Source organism: Polypterus senegalus, chromosome 16 (genome assembly GCF_016835505.1).
Source record: "Polypterus senegalus isolate Bchr_013 chromosome 16, ASM1683550v1, whole genome shotgun sequence".
NCBI classification, from domain to species: Eukaryota; Metazoa; Chordata; class Cladistia; order Polypteriformes; family Polypteridae; genus Polypterus; species Polypterus senegalus.
The window spans coordinates 37,987,597-38,004,883 of NC_053169.1; the positions used below are offsets into that span (position 1 = coordinate 37,987,597).

At 37.1% G+C, this 17,287-nt stretch overlaps 1 protein-coding gene across 3 annotated transcripts in view; it reads left to right on the forward strand.

Moving 5' to 3' along the window:
• Window positions 1-17,287, forward strand: part of thbs2a (thrombospondin 2a) — a 73,517-nt gene that overhangs the window by 19,278 nt on the left and 36,952 nt on the right. For all 3 annotated transcript variants that reach the window (XM_039737781.1, XM_039737782.1, XM_039737783.1), the window contains exons 8-12: window positions 371-541; window positions 7,814-7,990; window positions 9,348-9,521; window positions 12,332-12,459; window positions 12,552-12,704. In XM_039737781.1, the coding sequence (XP_039593715.1) occupies window positions 371-541; window positions 7,814-7,990; window positions 9,348-9,521; window positions 12,332-12,459; window positions 12,552-12,704 (803 nt within the window). The remainder of the gene's footprint in view (window positions 1-370; window positions 542-7,813; window positions 7,991-9,347; window positions 9,522-12,331; window positions 12,460-12,551; window positions 12,705-17,287) is intronic.

Genomic DNA, 17,287 nt, shown 5'->3' on the forward strand with positions numbered 1-17,287 from the left:
GCTAGAACTTTTATAAATATCATGTTTAAATCATTTAAATAAGAACAAGTTATTTATGGCAGCACAAGGCACAAACTAGAGTTCCCTTATGTTTCTAAGGAAATAGGTAAGATTAACGGGTTTAGATAAAGGCTACTCTATATATTATTAGTTAATTTACTCAGTATTGTATATTAACAATATTTTGTGCATAAGACAACAATTAATTGTATTGTTTTATAATTTGAAACAGTACTGTTCAGCAGCAAATAACAGATTCAGCTGCGCATGAACCCAAATGATGAAGAATGTTGAAAATAACAGGGGCATCTTAATGTAAAATAATCCACACCCTCACCTCTAAGTAAATTTTAGTTCTTTTTCTTTAAAGCCAAGGACAGTGAAGATGGCTGGTCACCATGGGCAGAATGGACTGAATGCACAGTGACCTGTGGTACTGGTACGCAACAGAGAGGAAGGTCATGTGATGTAACGAGCAATCCTTGTGATGGACCTTCCATCCAAACAAGAAAATGCAGCCTTGGAAAATGTGACAGCCGCAGTAAGTTCTATGTTAATATTAATTTTTAGAGATTATTATTCTTGACTAGTTGTTTATACATCCATTTTCTCATTTCTGATACATGTTGTAGCTTAGCTAGCATTATAGAGACACAATAGTGTAGCCTAGGTGTAGTGGGTGCTAGAGAGGAATCCTTTCATGAATTACAGTGTTTTTCAATATACGTGTAACATTGTCTCTTCATACAGACTTATGCAATGACAACAAAACAATACAATGACACAGTGATGTCTGTATTCTAAGGTATGCCAAGAAAGATCACATGATTTCCATTGGACTGACTAAATAAGAAAATGCAAAGGCTGGACATTTCATTACAGTGAATATATTTATTGATTCTTGTATAAAGGTTTGCTAGATAGACTGATAATATGTGAATTCCCCTTGCTGAGTGCAGCAATTCAGTTAAAGTGGGCATCTGACTACTTCTGTTCTCTTGGATGTTTTGACCAAGATAACTGTCAGTGTCAGTCTTTTGTAAAACACTTGAGTATATTTTAGTTCTAATAAGGGCCATGCAACAGTGTGTCGATGAGCTTCATCTAATTGAACAGCATGGCCAGGGACAGGATAAAAGAAGACAAGAACTTTTTGACCAGCATAAAAAAATGACTAGGCTGGTGGAGTTATCGTCTAGTAGATTTTCTGTATTGGAACATGTGCCTGATGCCTATAAAAACAAGAGCAGGAGGAAATGGTTGGAAATTTGTTAAGTCCTGATTTTGCACAAATGTTGAAAGTTGTTCTTCATACACAGAGCAATAGATACATGGAATAAATTATCTGCCATGTTTAGAAGTTCTTCAAAATGTTCCTTTCACCTCTCAACAATTTCTTCAGCTGAAGTCATTGTTTCCCAACCACTGCTGAGAACAGATTGGGAAGTATCTCCCGTGTTTGGTCTATGACTACATCTCTGTCAAATCTGGAGATCATACGGAGCCAGCTCACTACTAAGTGGTGATCATTGACCATTCAGCAGCCCTTATTACCTGAGTGTCCAGAACATATGATCTCAGATCAGAAGACACAACTAAAAAGGTTATAATTTACTTTTAGACCAAGATACTTTGACACTATAGGTACACTTACTGTATGAGGGACGTTGTTTTTGAACATGGTACTCAACAAGGACAGTTCATGACTGACCTAGAACTGCCACAACAATTCACCGTTTAGATTTAGATCAGGTGGGCCTTTCCTCCAAGTCACACCTCTCCAGGTTCTGTGTCATTTCGCAGGTCAGAATTGACATCTCCTAGTAAGCTGTGGAGGGTAGCTTTACAAACACTGAATTTGCCGTCTCTAAAAGGCCAAACACTCTGAATAGTTCTTCAGTGCATACTCACAAACAAAACTCAGTTTTTCTCTCTGAATTTAATAATTGCATCGAGGCATTTCTGTTTTCCTAATTCTAATTGTACAGAACCCAGTCATGCTTATAAGTATTCACACACCCACTTGAGACAATTCTAGAGGACGAAAGAGACCATCCTAGATTGAGAAGTTTGGTTCCAAATTCAATAAGGTGCATAGGCAAAGGTCTAACTATCCAGCTAATATCTAGCCTTTATTTTTTAACCCCTGTACATAATATCAGCTCCTTCCCCACCAGAGGAGTTACATTCCAACTCCCAAGAGCCATTTTCTATTGTCATGCAATTACCATGCCTGTGTCCACCTCTTGCCTATCATCTAACTGAGTTTTCATTTGACTCTCACTCCTTGCCTTGTGGGTGGTAAGCATAAATGATGATTGGATGCAGATTTTTGAGACCATGGCTAACCATGCTCCAAGAGTCATTTGGCCAATAGGAGCTTCACTGAATATCATCCCAGGGCTAGACTCCAGACTTCATAAAGGATTCATAGGGATTGTCCAAGCAACAATAGCATAAAGATCAATGAGGTACACAGGCTCTCCCTAACCAAGCAAAAGTCACAGTTCTAGGAGAGATGTTTAAATATAGGAAAATACATAAAAATTTAATGTTGTGTGAGGTGTAAAAGGAAAAAGCTTTAGTCACCAAAAACATTTGAGGTACCAGTTGGTCACCCCATTTAAGTACACATGGGTAATAAGCGACTCCAGGTCAAAAGCAAACCAAAGGTTCATTGAGATTGCTCTGCCTTCTTCAACAACAGCTTGCCCACAGAATAACCAACTTCCTGTGGCTTTTGTGTCAGCCACCTGGAAGTGTTGAAGCTTCTTGCCAGAAGTGGGACTGGGTGACTGGTCTCCCGATGGCCAAGCACTGGAATTGTGGGTAATTAAGGAGAGGTGATCAGTGGCAGTGCCACCTCTTTGCTTAAAATGGTATCGATGATGATGTTCCCTAAATATAAATGCGTGAGAGTGGACACTATATCATCCTATATAAATACACCTTTAAGTTGTTGTTTCTTTGCACTTGGTGTGGAACAACAGTTGTGGAGTGCAACAAGCCATTATAGTGGGCCTACAAGCCATTATACAGTATATGAAAAGTGAGAAAAGTTATCAGTGGGTCACAATGCTTTCAGGACATCTAATGGATTTCAGTTGGAGCAACCAAGTGTGATATTCTAAAAACAATGATGGGGAGCAATAGCTTCTAGGTCACTTCTGTTTGATATAACAGAAATAAATTGGCGGGATGGAGGGTAGCAACACATGGGAAAAAAGCAAGTTGTTTTGATGTGACTTAGTGTTGCCTTGACAGCAGTAGTTAAAACACAAAGCAGTTCAGAATTTCAAGAAATAAAAGAGTTTAAAGCCAAACATTCACCCCATTTTAACACTGTGCATATCTAGAATGAAATCATGTAAATTGTTTTTTTCGAAAAGGGAAAATATGAAATAGTTTTCACATCCTCTGCCATGTTTTATCAACTGATACAACTGGGAAAATCTATAATGAGACCAGCCAGTTGGAGAAGAAACAAAAAGGGCTTATTAAAAGCAACAACAGTATGGGGCAAGATCCATAGTGGCTGCTAGTAGCTAACTTTATAGTTTTATGGGCAGCTACAATACATTGTGTAATAAAGGCTTCCATGCAAAGGGATTTGCTGAGTGTAGACTGTACAACTACTGGCTTATTTCTTTGCCATTTGGGATAAGAGCTGAAAAACATAGCAGATCTTGTTTTGGATTTGAAAGAGCAAGAGGCCTGAGTAAACCTTGCCAAGGACCATACTGCAGTTGTAAATCCTGTTTATCTCTGATTTGAATTCTGCACAAAACCTGTTTATACAGAAGTACAAAAATAAGGAAACTATCTGAAAGTAAATTGCTCATAGTGCTTTTTGTTCCTAGAGTATTCCCCTTGCGGACATTCTTTTTTAATTAGACTGCTCTACCTCACCTATTCGTGCACAAGTTTAAGAGTGTTAGAGCCAGCTGGCTTGCAGCACACCGACCATAATAGAGATTTGTTTCAGTGCCAGAATTCTTCTAAAGGTAGATTCTGGGTAAACTGCAGGATGTAAAGGTTTGGATTTTGTTTCCTTTATGGAAATACTTTCATGTAGAAATTAACAAAAATTACCTAAGGACTTAAGAAAGATTAAGATGAAGGAAGACCATATGCTCCAGTCCTGATTGCCCAGTTGTATTGGCACCACCTACCAGCGCCACCCATAAGTGAAGAATAAAATACTAGTAACAACTACTGTTTTCCTTCTTTTAAATAGGCATGGTAAAACAAACAAACAAAAACAAGCTCATGTCATCACCATGTCCATCTACTCGTCTGCTTATCCACACATAAAGTTTCTCTTGAACCAATAACTATATTTTTAATTTTTCATTTGACCATGAAGAGAGAAGAAGGTCTAGTTTTAGCATTTTGAGGAGATTTGAATGTGTGCTGTTTAAATAAAAATAACATAAAAATAATAATAATAATATCAGGGCCTAACAAGGAGTACTGATACCTTTGTGACATCCTATGAGTCAATTGTACCATTGGTGGCTTAACTGTTGCATTTGATAGCACATGTGTGACTGATTGAAATATGACGTTTTTATCTTAATCTTTTTTTTTTTTCTTAACTAAGCCAATATTTGAGAAGTCTCAACTAGCAAATGATTAAATTGTAACTGTGGTACTGATTGAACAGTTCCTCTTATTAATCATCCTTATGCATGAGGCAGATTTGTATAATTCATTTCTGAATGTCATGCAGGATTGTTTTTGTAACTTGTAACAAAAATATGAAGAAACTAGCAATGGGATTCTAAGCACTACATGGTAGTTAAAAAGTAAAAACTTATTTTCAACTTTTAAAAATGCTCTTGCACTGAACAATACCACCCATTCCCTGGCCACTTGAATATTCAGAAAGAAGCTTGCAAAATACTCCCTATGACAATAGATCGAAAATTGCTATGACAAATTTAACATGGCACTCTTTTTTCAAACACTGATGGAAAATATTGCATACCAGCAATGAATTCTTAGTGTTATGAATGACACCAATTCCGAGGCTTATACTAAGAAATGAGCATACAGCCAGTAGATGATTGACATGAGACAAGAACTGTAGTGAGAGTTCAAGCTGGGGACATAACAAAAAGAGACAAAAGAGCAGGCAACCAAAATCCAATGCCAAGAGAGAAATCAGTAGTTGAAGGCAGAAAGGAGTTCAATAAACCAAAACAAAATCTAAAAGTAGGGCCTACTTAGTTTGAAGCTAACTATAATTAATAGGAAGTTCATTGTGCTAAAGTTTGAGTAATCAGTTGCCTTTTGTACACTATGGGTGTTAGGCCATCACCTACAAAAAATTACAATCATAAACTTACTTAAAGTGAATAATTTTATCAAATAATTACAGCACGATTATTTTCATTTATGTTTAGTGTTGTGTTTTTCAGAAATTAATCTGATTTTCAAAATAAAACAACATTTAAATTTATAAATTACTGACAGTCAGAATCTGTTCTAGGTTATCAGTCAGTGCCACATGGCTTATTCTAAAAGAGCCCTGAGGGTTAACACTTCTGCATGTCCTGAATCGACTTAATGCCCTTTTTATTAGCCAATCAAAAGCACAGAAAAGTATTGAGTTGGAGTGGTGAACACTCTCGTACAACTGAGTGGGTGTAGCTACATGAAATGGTCACATGACATGAATTCTCAAAAAGCATTTGAGAAGAGGATGTTTGCCTAAAAGTTAAACATTAAGCAATTGGGACAAGATGAAGTTTGTATTATCATAAAGCAGCAATTGAGTGACTGTGGCAAAGTTTTTTTAAGGATGTTCTGTCTGTATGAGGACAAGCCCATTATTGTGATGAACTTTTGGCAGCATTTACTGATAGGCATACAAATCCCATTAGCCAGTAGGAGTATGCTGGAAAGCCTTTGGTGTATAATTAATCAGCCATAAGCTGTAGGAAAAGAATTAGGGTGAAGCTGCTGTGACCTTTAACACACAACATCTAAGTGTGTTTTTGTAGCAAAAAGTGGAACTTCCACTTGATGGTAAAAAGTGCAAGGTAATGTGACTTTTGTCTGAAAAGTGAGTATCTATGGATAATGTGAATTATTTACTTAAGATATGTAGATTCTAATAATAACACTCTTTGTAGGAGATATATTGTATGGTAGAACCTCTGTATCCCTTGGTGATATGTTCCAAGACCTACATAGCAAACCCTATTCTGTATACCAGTCATTTTTCATTTACATACATTCTTATGATAAAGTTTAAGTGCAATAAGACATTACTAAAATTAAATAATAACAAAATGTATTGTGCATTATTATACTTGTACTCACTGTCTCTCTCTCTCTTTCTTTTTTTCTTGAATGAACAGAATTCTGATAATTTAGCTTAACCCTCAAGGGACAGTGCAACAATGAAAAATATCTTGAACACACACATAGACTTTAAACACATTTTTCCATTACATTTTTATATATATATTTTTTTTTAATATCTTAGCCTATTGTGGGTACTCACCAACGTATCTGTTCTTCATTGTTTTCACTGGTTGGAAGCTGTTCACTGCTTTTCTTAGGAATTAAAAAACTGCCTGCATCTCCTACATATACTTTGGTTCTTTGAGGTCATTATTAAGCAAAATTAAAGGTTATTTTCACAACAATACTGTGAAACTGTGGAAACAGCAGAAAGCAATTATGGTAGATGCTAAAGGCTGGTTTATAGTGTATGTAATGTTTCAATGCGGCGGAAATGACATCAAACAAATAGGCAAACCCTGTCCCCCCCCAATGCACTGCCGGAGCATGCTGTGTTTTTTGCAGATGCAATGAAACAATCATTTGTTTCTGGAATAGTTCATTGAATATTTTTGGGCCTCGGAAATTTCCAAATAACTGAAACCACAGAAACTGAATTCATGGATATGAGAGATCTACTATATTGTAGCAACCCGTGGTTGAGTATTGAAGTTTTCGGAGCCGAACTCTGCCGTGCACTTCCCCCAAGCTATTGGCTAGCGGAATGCCAGCGTCATGCACGCAGCTGTACCCAGCTCATTAAGTAGGCGAGCACTCGTGTCCCATACACCGCACGACTCCGAGTGTCTCCGTAATAATTGCATAGATGAAATCTAGCAACACACAGCTCTGTCCTTTTGTATCTCTTTATTAGAGCAGATAGTCAGAAACAAAGCTCAACATATTGCAAGGCCATTGCCAAGGTCATTTCTGAAGACATCTTTCTCATTGATGGTAACTGTTACACTTATTATACTTGGGCTACAAATGTCCCAAACCCCCCAAGCAACTGCAACACAATACACATATACATTCCCAATACAAAAGGAAATCGACTGCCTTGCTTGCCCAGCGCAAACAGTGAACGTTACAGAATTACCCACAATGCACCATGCCGCCAGCGCTGACTGCCGGGTCATTACACAATATTCCATAGAACCAGAGTAAGATTTCAGCAATTAGCTAACAATCCACCGTGATTACCAAAGGGTATTTCACGCACTGCTTAAATCCTATAATTTAAGGTATAATTAGAAAATATTAGCCTCACGTTGAGTAACCAGTATGACTGACTGCCCCAACAGGTGTAGAAACCACATGACACCACTACTTGAATTGATTTTGTTTTGCCTGTAACAATCATAATGATTTTTCTATGCGCCTGCTTCTTTGATCTCCACCTGTTAGAACAATATTTAGGCTTTCCCCACTGTCTTTGTCTTGGCATTGTACCTCAAAAGACTCTTACATGTCCTTCTATTGATATTGTCATAAGTATCTCCTTGTTATTTAAATACAGTTCGACAGGATGGAGGTTGGAGTCACTGGTCCCCATGGTCTCCGTGCTCTGTCACCTGTGGTGAAGGCATCATTACACGCATACGTCTGTGCAATTCTCCTGTTCCACAGCTCGGAGGCAAGGACTGTGAAGGCAGCGGGAGAGAGACCCAGCGTTGTGAAGCGGAGCCCTGTCCCAGTAAGTGCCCGGCTTTAAAAATTCAATGAAGGGAAATCTCACATGAGTTAAAAGGGAAATATACTTCTTGTCTTCTCTAAATATTTTCATCAATTGTTTATTGTGTTACTTTGTTGTGTATTTGTTGTTTTTATAATAATGCAAATTACTATGAGGTACTCTATTCTACAAAAACAATGTGTATTGTTTATATTAATTTTGTAAAAGGGAAAACTATACAGTATTTGTCCAATTTTCTTTTTTATTGAATTTATTAAAAGCAAGTAGCGTTCCATACAAATGAATCAAACTTGACAAAACTAATATCAATTAAACCCTCACCCTTGAGAAAGAGAGGAAGGCCAACAGCCAGAGTAAAACTTTAAGAGTAGAAAAGAGGGAATAGAATCCTTTCTCCTAATATAAATGCTTATTCTAAAAAGTTATTAATTAGATCCTGCCAGGTTTCAAAAAAAAAAATCTGATTGTTTTACCATCCATAAAAAATTCTTACAGAAAATGAAAATCAGAGAAAACGTTCTGTCTATATACTGTAGTATCACTTGAGTTACCAGAGTTGTGGTATTGCATAGTTCCCTGTGAAAGAGGAGCCCAAAGCACTGTACCCAATGATGACCCTGCCATTCATTTTGAATCAAAAACTCATGTGTTTGTTTAAATCGAACTGTAGTGGTTCTGAAGTATTATGGAAAAGACAGTGGTTAAGACTGACCTTATGGGTTTGCTTACCAAAACGCATCTCTATTAGGCTGATGAGCTCATTGCATCATATGTGTAAAATGTCGGTCCAGGAGAAGAATCAAAACAAGCTGTTAGCTTCTTTGGCTTTCATTATGATTATCAGAAATAATAGGGAGTTTTCATTTTGTATTGGAACAGAAAAATTAAACAGTTCTAGAAATATTCTAACCTAAAATGAGTTTGCAGCCAGCTCCAAAATAAACCATACTAGTGGTTTTTATGCAACATTATTTTATTGACATACTTTAAAAGTGCTGTTAATGCATTGCACTTAAGCAACCACTGTGTGTAAAAAACATTTTAGAAATTTTTACTTATAATAAGCTGAAAAATAATTCAGTTCTTTCTGGAAAAAATGTAATCACTGTCAGGGTTTAGATTACATGATCAGCTATTAATTATATTTGTTTTCTTTCTGATAAAGAACCAATCTCTTTACTAAAGGAATTAAAGGTGATGCTTAATGATAATGTATTTATTTAACTGTCTTAATTATATATGTATTTTCAGGAGGTGCAGCATTATTTGTTCATGCATGTAAACCTTAGCACCATCCATAATAGTTTTACAGTGAACTCATGATTCAGCCTGACTAATTTCTGGTTTTGCTCCATAGTTGATGGAGGCTGGGGCCCCTGGTCACCATGGGCTACCTGTTCTGCTACATGTGGAGGAGGTCTGAGGGGACGGTCCAGAATCTGCAACAGCCCCCTGCCACAGTATGGAGGCAAGAAGTGTTTGGGAGAGGACAAAGATAGTGACATATGTAACAAGAAAGAATGTCCTATTGGTATGTTATCTCATTTTCTTCCGGTTTTCTTTGGGGACTTTCAAAACTCAACTTGATGTCATTTCAGAGAAATTAAGGGACTAGGGTTTACGAACTTTGTTTCCTGTTCTCATCAAAATGATTGTGATGCTCTAGTACACATGCAAAATTACAAAAAAAAAAAAGTGAAGTTTTGCTGGGGAAAAAAGAAGAAATGCAATGCCTTCAGTGTGTCTAGCTGCAAAACCTCAGTGCCACATCGCTATAACACCCCAACTAATATGGTTCAAATGAAAATTGACAATGTGGACAGATACTAGGATAAATATTAGGATGAGGAAAGGGTGCTTACTTATATATTTTTAATACATATACATTTTTTTAACTATATTAATAACCAATTAAATGACAACCTTTCTGCCATTGAAAGACTGTTAGATTTTAAAGCTCAATGAATATATTATAAAAGGGAGAGTTGTTTTCTTTTAGTGAGCTGGTATCAACTTGATTTTGAACTCATGGCAGCTTTTGCACTCGGACTTCTCTTTTCTTCATGCTGCTTGGCAGAGAGGACAGAAATAATGACATCTAGCAATTCAACAGATCATTTAATTCCACTACAGTTTCCCTTTCCTAAACCTTCAACTGTTTAAACTGTCAACACTAGCCATTAACTGCTGGTTAAGTACATTGACAGTTTGTCTGCAGTCACCAGTACAGGGCAGCGACTAAATCCTCAGATGATGCCTGACAATTCCTACAGCATGCTCTGGCTCAGTCTCAAAGGTGTGGTCCAAGAACATTTCTGAGATTCCCCCTTAGAGAATGAATCCAATTATCTGTCAGGCTAAACAATTAGTCCCTCCACTCCACCCAGGATTGTTCTGAAACACTTATCCCAGCTTAGAAAGAAAAGCTGAACTCTAAACTTCTTGAGACTTAAAATTCCTTCTAAACAGGGCTAGAAATCCTACAGAATAGCAGGCAAGGACAGGCTTGATTTGTTCAGATATGTCCCTGTAACTGGCTGGGTGTTTAATGAGATTTGAGGTTTGGGGCGGTGACTAGGGGATGAATAGTTAAAAAAATATATGGTTAGCTTAAATTACCCTAAAGTATATTTTCATATTAAAGAGAAAATCTGTCATAAATATAATAATATTCTTTACATTTATATAGAACTTTTCTCACTACTCAAAACACTCTCCATGCAGGGAAGGCCAGGGACATGAACCCATGATCTTCTTACTGTGAGTCAGCAGTGCTACCACTACACCACCTGGGTGGATACTATTATTCATACATTTTTCTTCATGTGTAAGGCCTTGTTCACACGGGCGTTAAAATCGAGCGTTTTTTGCGTCAGAAGGCGTCCGTGAGCGGATCAAGCGCCGAGTGTTTTCTACACGTAGGAGTCAATAAGAGTGTTCACACGGGCTTTGGTGACGTGCGTTTGTCCGGCTGCGCGTTAATACGGCATCAAAAAAACGTTGCATGCAGCTTTTTGGCGTTCAAAACCCAACGAACGCAAGGAAACCACTTCTAGTTCGTTTTCTGCGCGTTTATTTTACGCTTCGGGGCATTTCAGTGCATAACACCAGTGTAAGCGCACACTCGACTACTGTTTCCTTACCTCAAAGTGACAAGTAGTCTCTCTTCGGGGCTAACACCAAGTCGCATATTGGTTGATCGGCGTGCAATGTGGCATTGCACCAGCTGCAGCAGACAATCAAAAGTGGAAACCGACATCCGACAGTAATTAAAAAAACTTGCGTGGAAATTTTCGCATTTCCTCATAAAGCACAAAAAAACTTCCTTTAACCCGACGTTGTGCAGTCAGAGGATGAACCCAGTAGCGGCGGGGATTTTTTATCTCCCTACGTCGCCGTATTACGAGTATTTTTAAAACAAGAAGATTAATATCTAACATAGCAAAATGGTCCATATTGAAAGGAGGCACCTCAAATAAAACGACAAGGGCTTTCATATCCAGTTCCCGACACTGCCTCCACAGGTTAACACACAAACTACAATTTGGGCTGCAGGCTGGCGTTAGACAGAGACAAACGAACGCCGGTGTAGAAGTCAATCGATCGCCACCACAAAATGCAACTTAAACGTCTAGGACGTTCAGAGCAAGTTCGTTTGTCCAAAAACTTAACGCCCGTGTGAACAAGGCCTAAGTGTGTCTAGTAGCACAAACTTTGTAAAGCTTTAGTGCCATATCGCTATAACACCCCAACTGACATGAAAACGGACAATGTGGACAGATATTAGGATAAATATTGGCATGAGAAAAGGGTGCTTACTTATATATTTTTAATACTGTGGATTGCATTACTGCTCAACAATTTCAGACCCAGGCATTATTCTGCAAATTATCTTCCTGTCCTGGAGAGTTTTCCTCTGAATTGTGGTTTCCTCCCACATCCAAAATATGTACAGTTTAAGCTAATTAGCAACTCTGTAGGTTTTGCATGAGTATTATAACAATAAAATGGCCCCCATTTCCTGACATTCACTTCATATTAATGGCTTTGCTGCTCCCCAAGTAACCCTTTTCTCAACTTGTATTTGAATATCCAAGTTGGGAAAATGGATGTATAAACAAACAATATTTGTAACCACATTAGTTTTCTGGAGTTCAGGAACTGAGAGAATAAAAACATAAGACATCAGTTGATTCCCAAAGCTGCTTGTTTTACTGATGATAGGAGATTAGCCTTTATGTAAAACACTGTCTGGAGCATTTATAGCAGTAAAGGTCTCATAATACATTTTTGCTGCCAAACGATTCCTTGAATTTGTATCTCTTGACTGGATTATCACAGATGGGTGCCTCTCTAACCCCTGCTTTGCTGGAGTAGAATGTAACAGTTCCCCAGATGGCTCATGGGAATGCGGACCCTGTCCTCAGGGATTCCACGGCAATGGGATTTCCTGTGAGGATCTCAACGAGGTATGCAAACCTATGGAATGACTGACATTTTCTTTTAATTAGGGAGGGATTTGTACTGGTTGACCTAACCTTCTTTACCCTTTCCCCAACAGTGTGATTTGGTATCTGATGTGTGCTTTAAAGTGAATAATGTTCAAAGATGTGTTAACACTGATCCCGGATTTCACTGTTTGCCTTGCCCACCTCGATACAAAGGAACCCAGCCATATGGAATGGGCGTGGAGGCTGCCAAGAAAAACAAGCAAGTAAGTCTCACTTTAATGAAATTCAGCAGACACGTGTATTTATCGTGCAATGTCAGAGCTGGGAAAACTGAGTGGATCAATAGTAGCTGACACTGCTGCATCTCCTGAGCTGGACTTGTAGATCAGTTGGGCTGTTCTGGACTGATGTAATGGCCAATGACAGTGGAATTTATACAGCAGTGTTACAAGTGAAATCAGTTTATGCTGTAACATGCAGAACCCCTCGTGTTTATACAAATACCAAACAATGCGGATCATCTAACAAATGGGTTGACAACACAAAACCATATAAATTAAAGAGTGACCATACTGTGCAATTAATAGTGGAACTGCATTGTGACTTACATGTTTAACATGTTTACATGTTTTGGGGATCCCTGAATATGTCTGTGTGTCTACATGAATGTGTGTCATTGTGTAAGTCCGTGCACATGATACCAAGAAGGAAATCAGTCAGTATGAATGAAACTTGGCATGGCTATTAAGATTTTAAAGTGCTATAAGTCTGTCACTTTTGAGCAAAATAATTTTGCCTTAAAGAAGTAACTACATATACCTCAGGTATGTAATAGCGTTAGGGAGAAGAAAAAGAGATCTGCAATATTTTAAATATATATATATATATATATATATATATATATATATATATATATATATATATATATATATATATATATATATATATATATATAAGTGGTGTTACATCATTGTTACACTAGGGCAGGCATCAGGATTTCTTTTTGCATTTCTCCATTATTGTGATTTGTTTATGTGTGAAACATTAGTGCAGTATGATAATGCAAGCGATGCACCATCTATTAGAATGAAAAAAAAACATTTTATTAGTACATGTGCAAAAAAAAATGTAGATAGATTACGTATTTCAAATGTTAGGTGCAATATAAATAAAATTTATTATTAGTATTATTTTTTATTTGGAATTGCTTCATACATGTCTATACCAAAAGCTCTAACCCACTTATCTGGGTTCATTTTGGGTTTTTCAAAATTATAGTGAAGAAACAACTTAATATGAAACATGCAGTTTGTAAGTATTGTATTAAAATATAATACTTCGGAATACTACAAAGTAAAACTGTACCTCCAGTTCCAGCTGCCAGGAGCGATTAAAGGCTGATTTAGACTTAATTTAGAATTCATAAACTAATATAATCATAGGGATGGCATAAAAGCAAGAAACCTCATCTGAAACTGCATGTCCTATGCAAGCTTTTGCCAATATGTTGTGAGCTGCAAAAACACTCTGAGAACAAAACTGTTTCACCCCAAGAACTGTAATCACATTTCTATCTATTTTAAGAGTATTCTACTGTTTATAATTCTGAAGTACCCTAATGCCAGTTATTGGTTGATAGCCCTACCACAAACACACAGTCTCATCCAGCACAAAGGTTACCTTATGTACCAATATGTGTGTTATGAACTGTAAGTGAATATTCCCAGTCTTACTATGGAGAAAGCAGAGATATTTAAATACGCTTCCACAAAATGGATGGACAGAGTCAAGGTTTCAATGATTACGTATAACAGATTATTGTTATTTTTATAAGAATATGATTTCATCCTCCGATACAGTCACATGAAAAAGAAATAAAGTGAACTGTACTGTAAAATATCAAAAAATATATTGTGTTCTAAGTATTGGGAAATATCATATTGTAGGGATCCCTGGTAATTCTACACCTTAAAACATGAAAGAAATGTTAAAAGTTTCGGCAAAGTGTTTCTAAAACTTTACAGCTCTTATTCTCTGTTCTGATTCTTGGTCGGGGTGCACATTGTTTGGACTTTGCATATTCATTTGATACTAATATGAAGTTTTGGTACTCTGCTTACTGCACATGTTTCTTTTAAAAGCATGTTTTTCAGTGGATTTTTTAAAATCGTCCTGGCATAGAGGTGTCAGTGAATTTGCACTGTGGAGGACTCATGCCAGCCATGCCCTCAAACACCAGCACATTTATGAAGGATGCTTTCAGATTTCATGGCAGTGTGTTTGCTGTTTGATATCTGTCAAGTCTTAGAGCACTGAGTGTGTTTGCAATTTCTGAATGGCAAAGGCAAAAACAAAATTTACACTTCTAGAACTATTATTTTCAATATGTATTGTGTTTTTACAACATAAACACTAAAGGGACTATGGAAAATGATGAATAGTAAAGCTCCTGACTTTCAAAGATGTTCACACACACACAAAGTGGCATTTATGGTTTGTATGTGAGGGATTTATGAGAAATTTAACAATCCTGCCAGTGGTATTTTTGTAACACGACACAGCATTTATTTTTCTAGAAACCCCCTAACCAGCAGACTGAGCAAAACATGAGTGATGTGGCCTACAGCTCTAAGTTCTTCTTTCAGACCACACAGCACTGAACATGGCTCTATTACCATTATGAGTGACCTTTTTAGTTCTTCAGAACAAGGAATCCAGGAACAGAATATACTTATTGCAAGCATCTGTCATTGACTGCCACATGGACTCACTGAACGTTCACAATTACATATTTGTTCAAGGAAATATTAGGTGCAATAAACTTCGTTAAAACCAACTGCAATCATCATCTGACAGCCAACTGAGTGGACCATTACATTTGTTTTATTTCTATTTCCATTAGTTCAGTTGGGCATTGTTGTACTATGGTCGAAATGAGCAACACATCCAAATATCTAAAAATCTACAGCATTGTGCTGGGAGAAGCCCAGTGCTTGTCATGCTTGATACACATTTGAGTCAGGCCTGGGGAAAAATATTAGCGTGACTGATTGGTCTAATTTTGAAAAATACTTCTTACCTGTGTGTATTGTTTTTAAGAAATTTAGATTTGTGTTATTTCTATAGATGTGGAAACAAGTAGTCCAATAGTTTTAGTAGAATTAAGTCCTGGAAACTGACTGTCCCTGTTGCATGGGTTATTATTCACTGGCAGAAGATCACACATTACGAGGTATTGGGATGAACAGGCTTTTAAAGAAGCATGAGGTTGTCAAAGCTCAGTAACAGATAGCAAACACATTAAAACATCCTTATTCATTACCTTAAAAACTTCCCGCAAAGCCGAAATGTGAAAATTTCCCCATCCTTCTTATTCTGTGTTTTGAAATTGTGAAATTCAGTGAGACTTGAATTGGCCAGTCCTGCGGTGGGTTGGCACCCTGCCCAGGATTGGTTCCTGCCTTGTGCCCTGTGTTGGCTGGGATTGGCTCCAGCAGACCCCCGTGACCCAGTATTCGGATTCAGCGGGTTAGAAAATGGATGGATGGATGGATGAATTGGCCAAGTTTTTATTTCTCTGTTTTATGAAGCTTAAAGTTTCAAAATTAAAATAAGGCAAACAAACATACTTAATTATATTGTCATTTAGCTTTGAAATATAACAAATTACTTAATTGTGGCATTCAGAAATATTAGACATTTATTGAGAATTTTTCAAATTGAGCTTAGTAATAATCAGTCCTTCTCTAAAACTTTCAGGGAACTCTGAGTATCCCAAATAAAGAGGGATAAAGCATAACTGCAAGTTTTTGTTTTTTTTTTGCTTTGGTTTTTGTTTACAGTGATCTTTAGTCATATCTACAAATGTCTGATTTTAACAACATGAACATTTGGTCATATATTTTTTGTTCATAAAAATGTAAAATGAGCAAATTGAAGACCTGATTCTTTTTCTGAGCTCACATATTTTCTTAAAACTTTAAAGAAACTGTAAGAATCACAAATGTTCCAATGGGACCTGCCACCTGTTTAAGTTAGCCCACCCATCCTCAGAATAGTAGTCATCCAGATATAAAGAAACTCATTAAAAAAGAAACCAGTTTTCATTAATAGAAGACAATATTGAACTAAGAGACAGAGCATCATAGGAGACAGCCCATACTGTGGGCATTATTATCAAATGTTTATGACTGGGGTCCCACTCAGGTTCTGGAGCCTGTGCCCCTTAACTTACATAAATGACATCCCTCATTTTGTTCAGCGCCCTAGGGAGCCACCTATGCTGCCTAATGGATTCACTAGCTCTGAATTGGGGTCAGTATTGAGGGAGAATGTGTAGATTCATTGGTGACAGGTACTGGCACAGGAACTTAGTTTAGGTCACAGGAACTGTTAGGCAGCTGCACAATCCACCATGATTTGATTATATTATACAAGATCCTAGACTGGAAAGTGGTTTTATAATTGATTCACTATTTAGACTGATACTGTATCTAAGTATTTCATTTTGTTTTGTTTTTAGCCTTTTTGACTTCCAAAAGAAAACAGCAAAAGCAGAACTCTCTGACATTTAATAGATATGAATATTCTAGTAACCTGTTATTCTGTGAGATGGCATATTGCCTAAGAATACACAGCACCAGACCATCACGTTATCCTATTGTAATGGATGTCACCATGTGTCATTTAATAGTGTAGGATTCTTGTAAGGGATAGAAAGTCATTTGGTTCACGTCATGAGGTCTCTGACTTTGTTTGCTCCCAATACCAGAGACCCTTCAGAGAGTAATTTCACTCTTAATTGGAGCTTTTGTTTTTCCTCTGCTTCATTGTCAAGTGTCTAAAT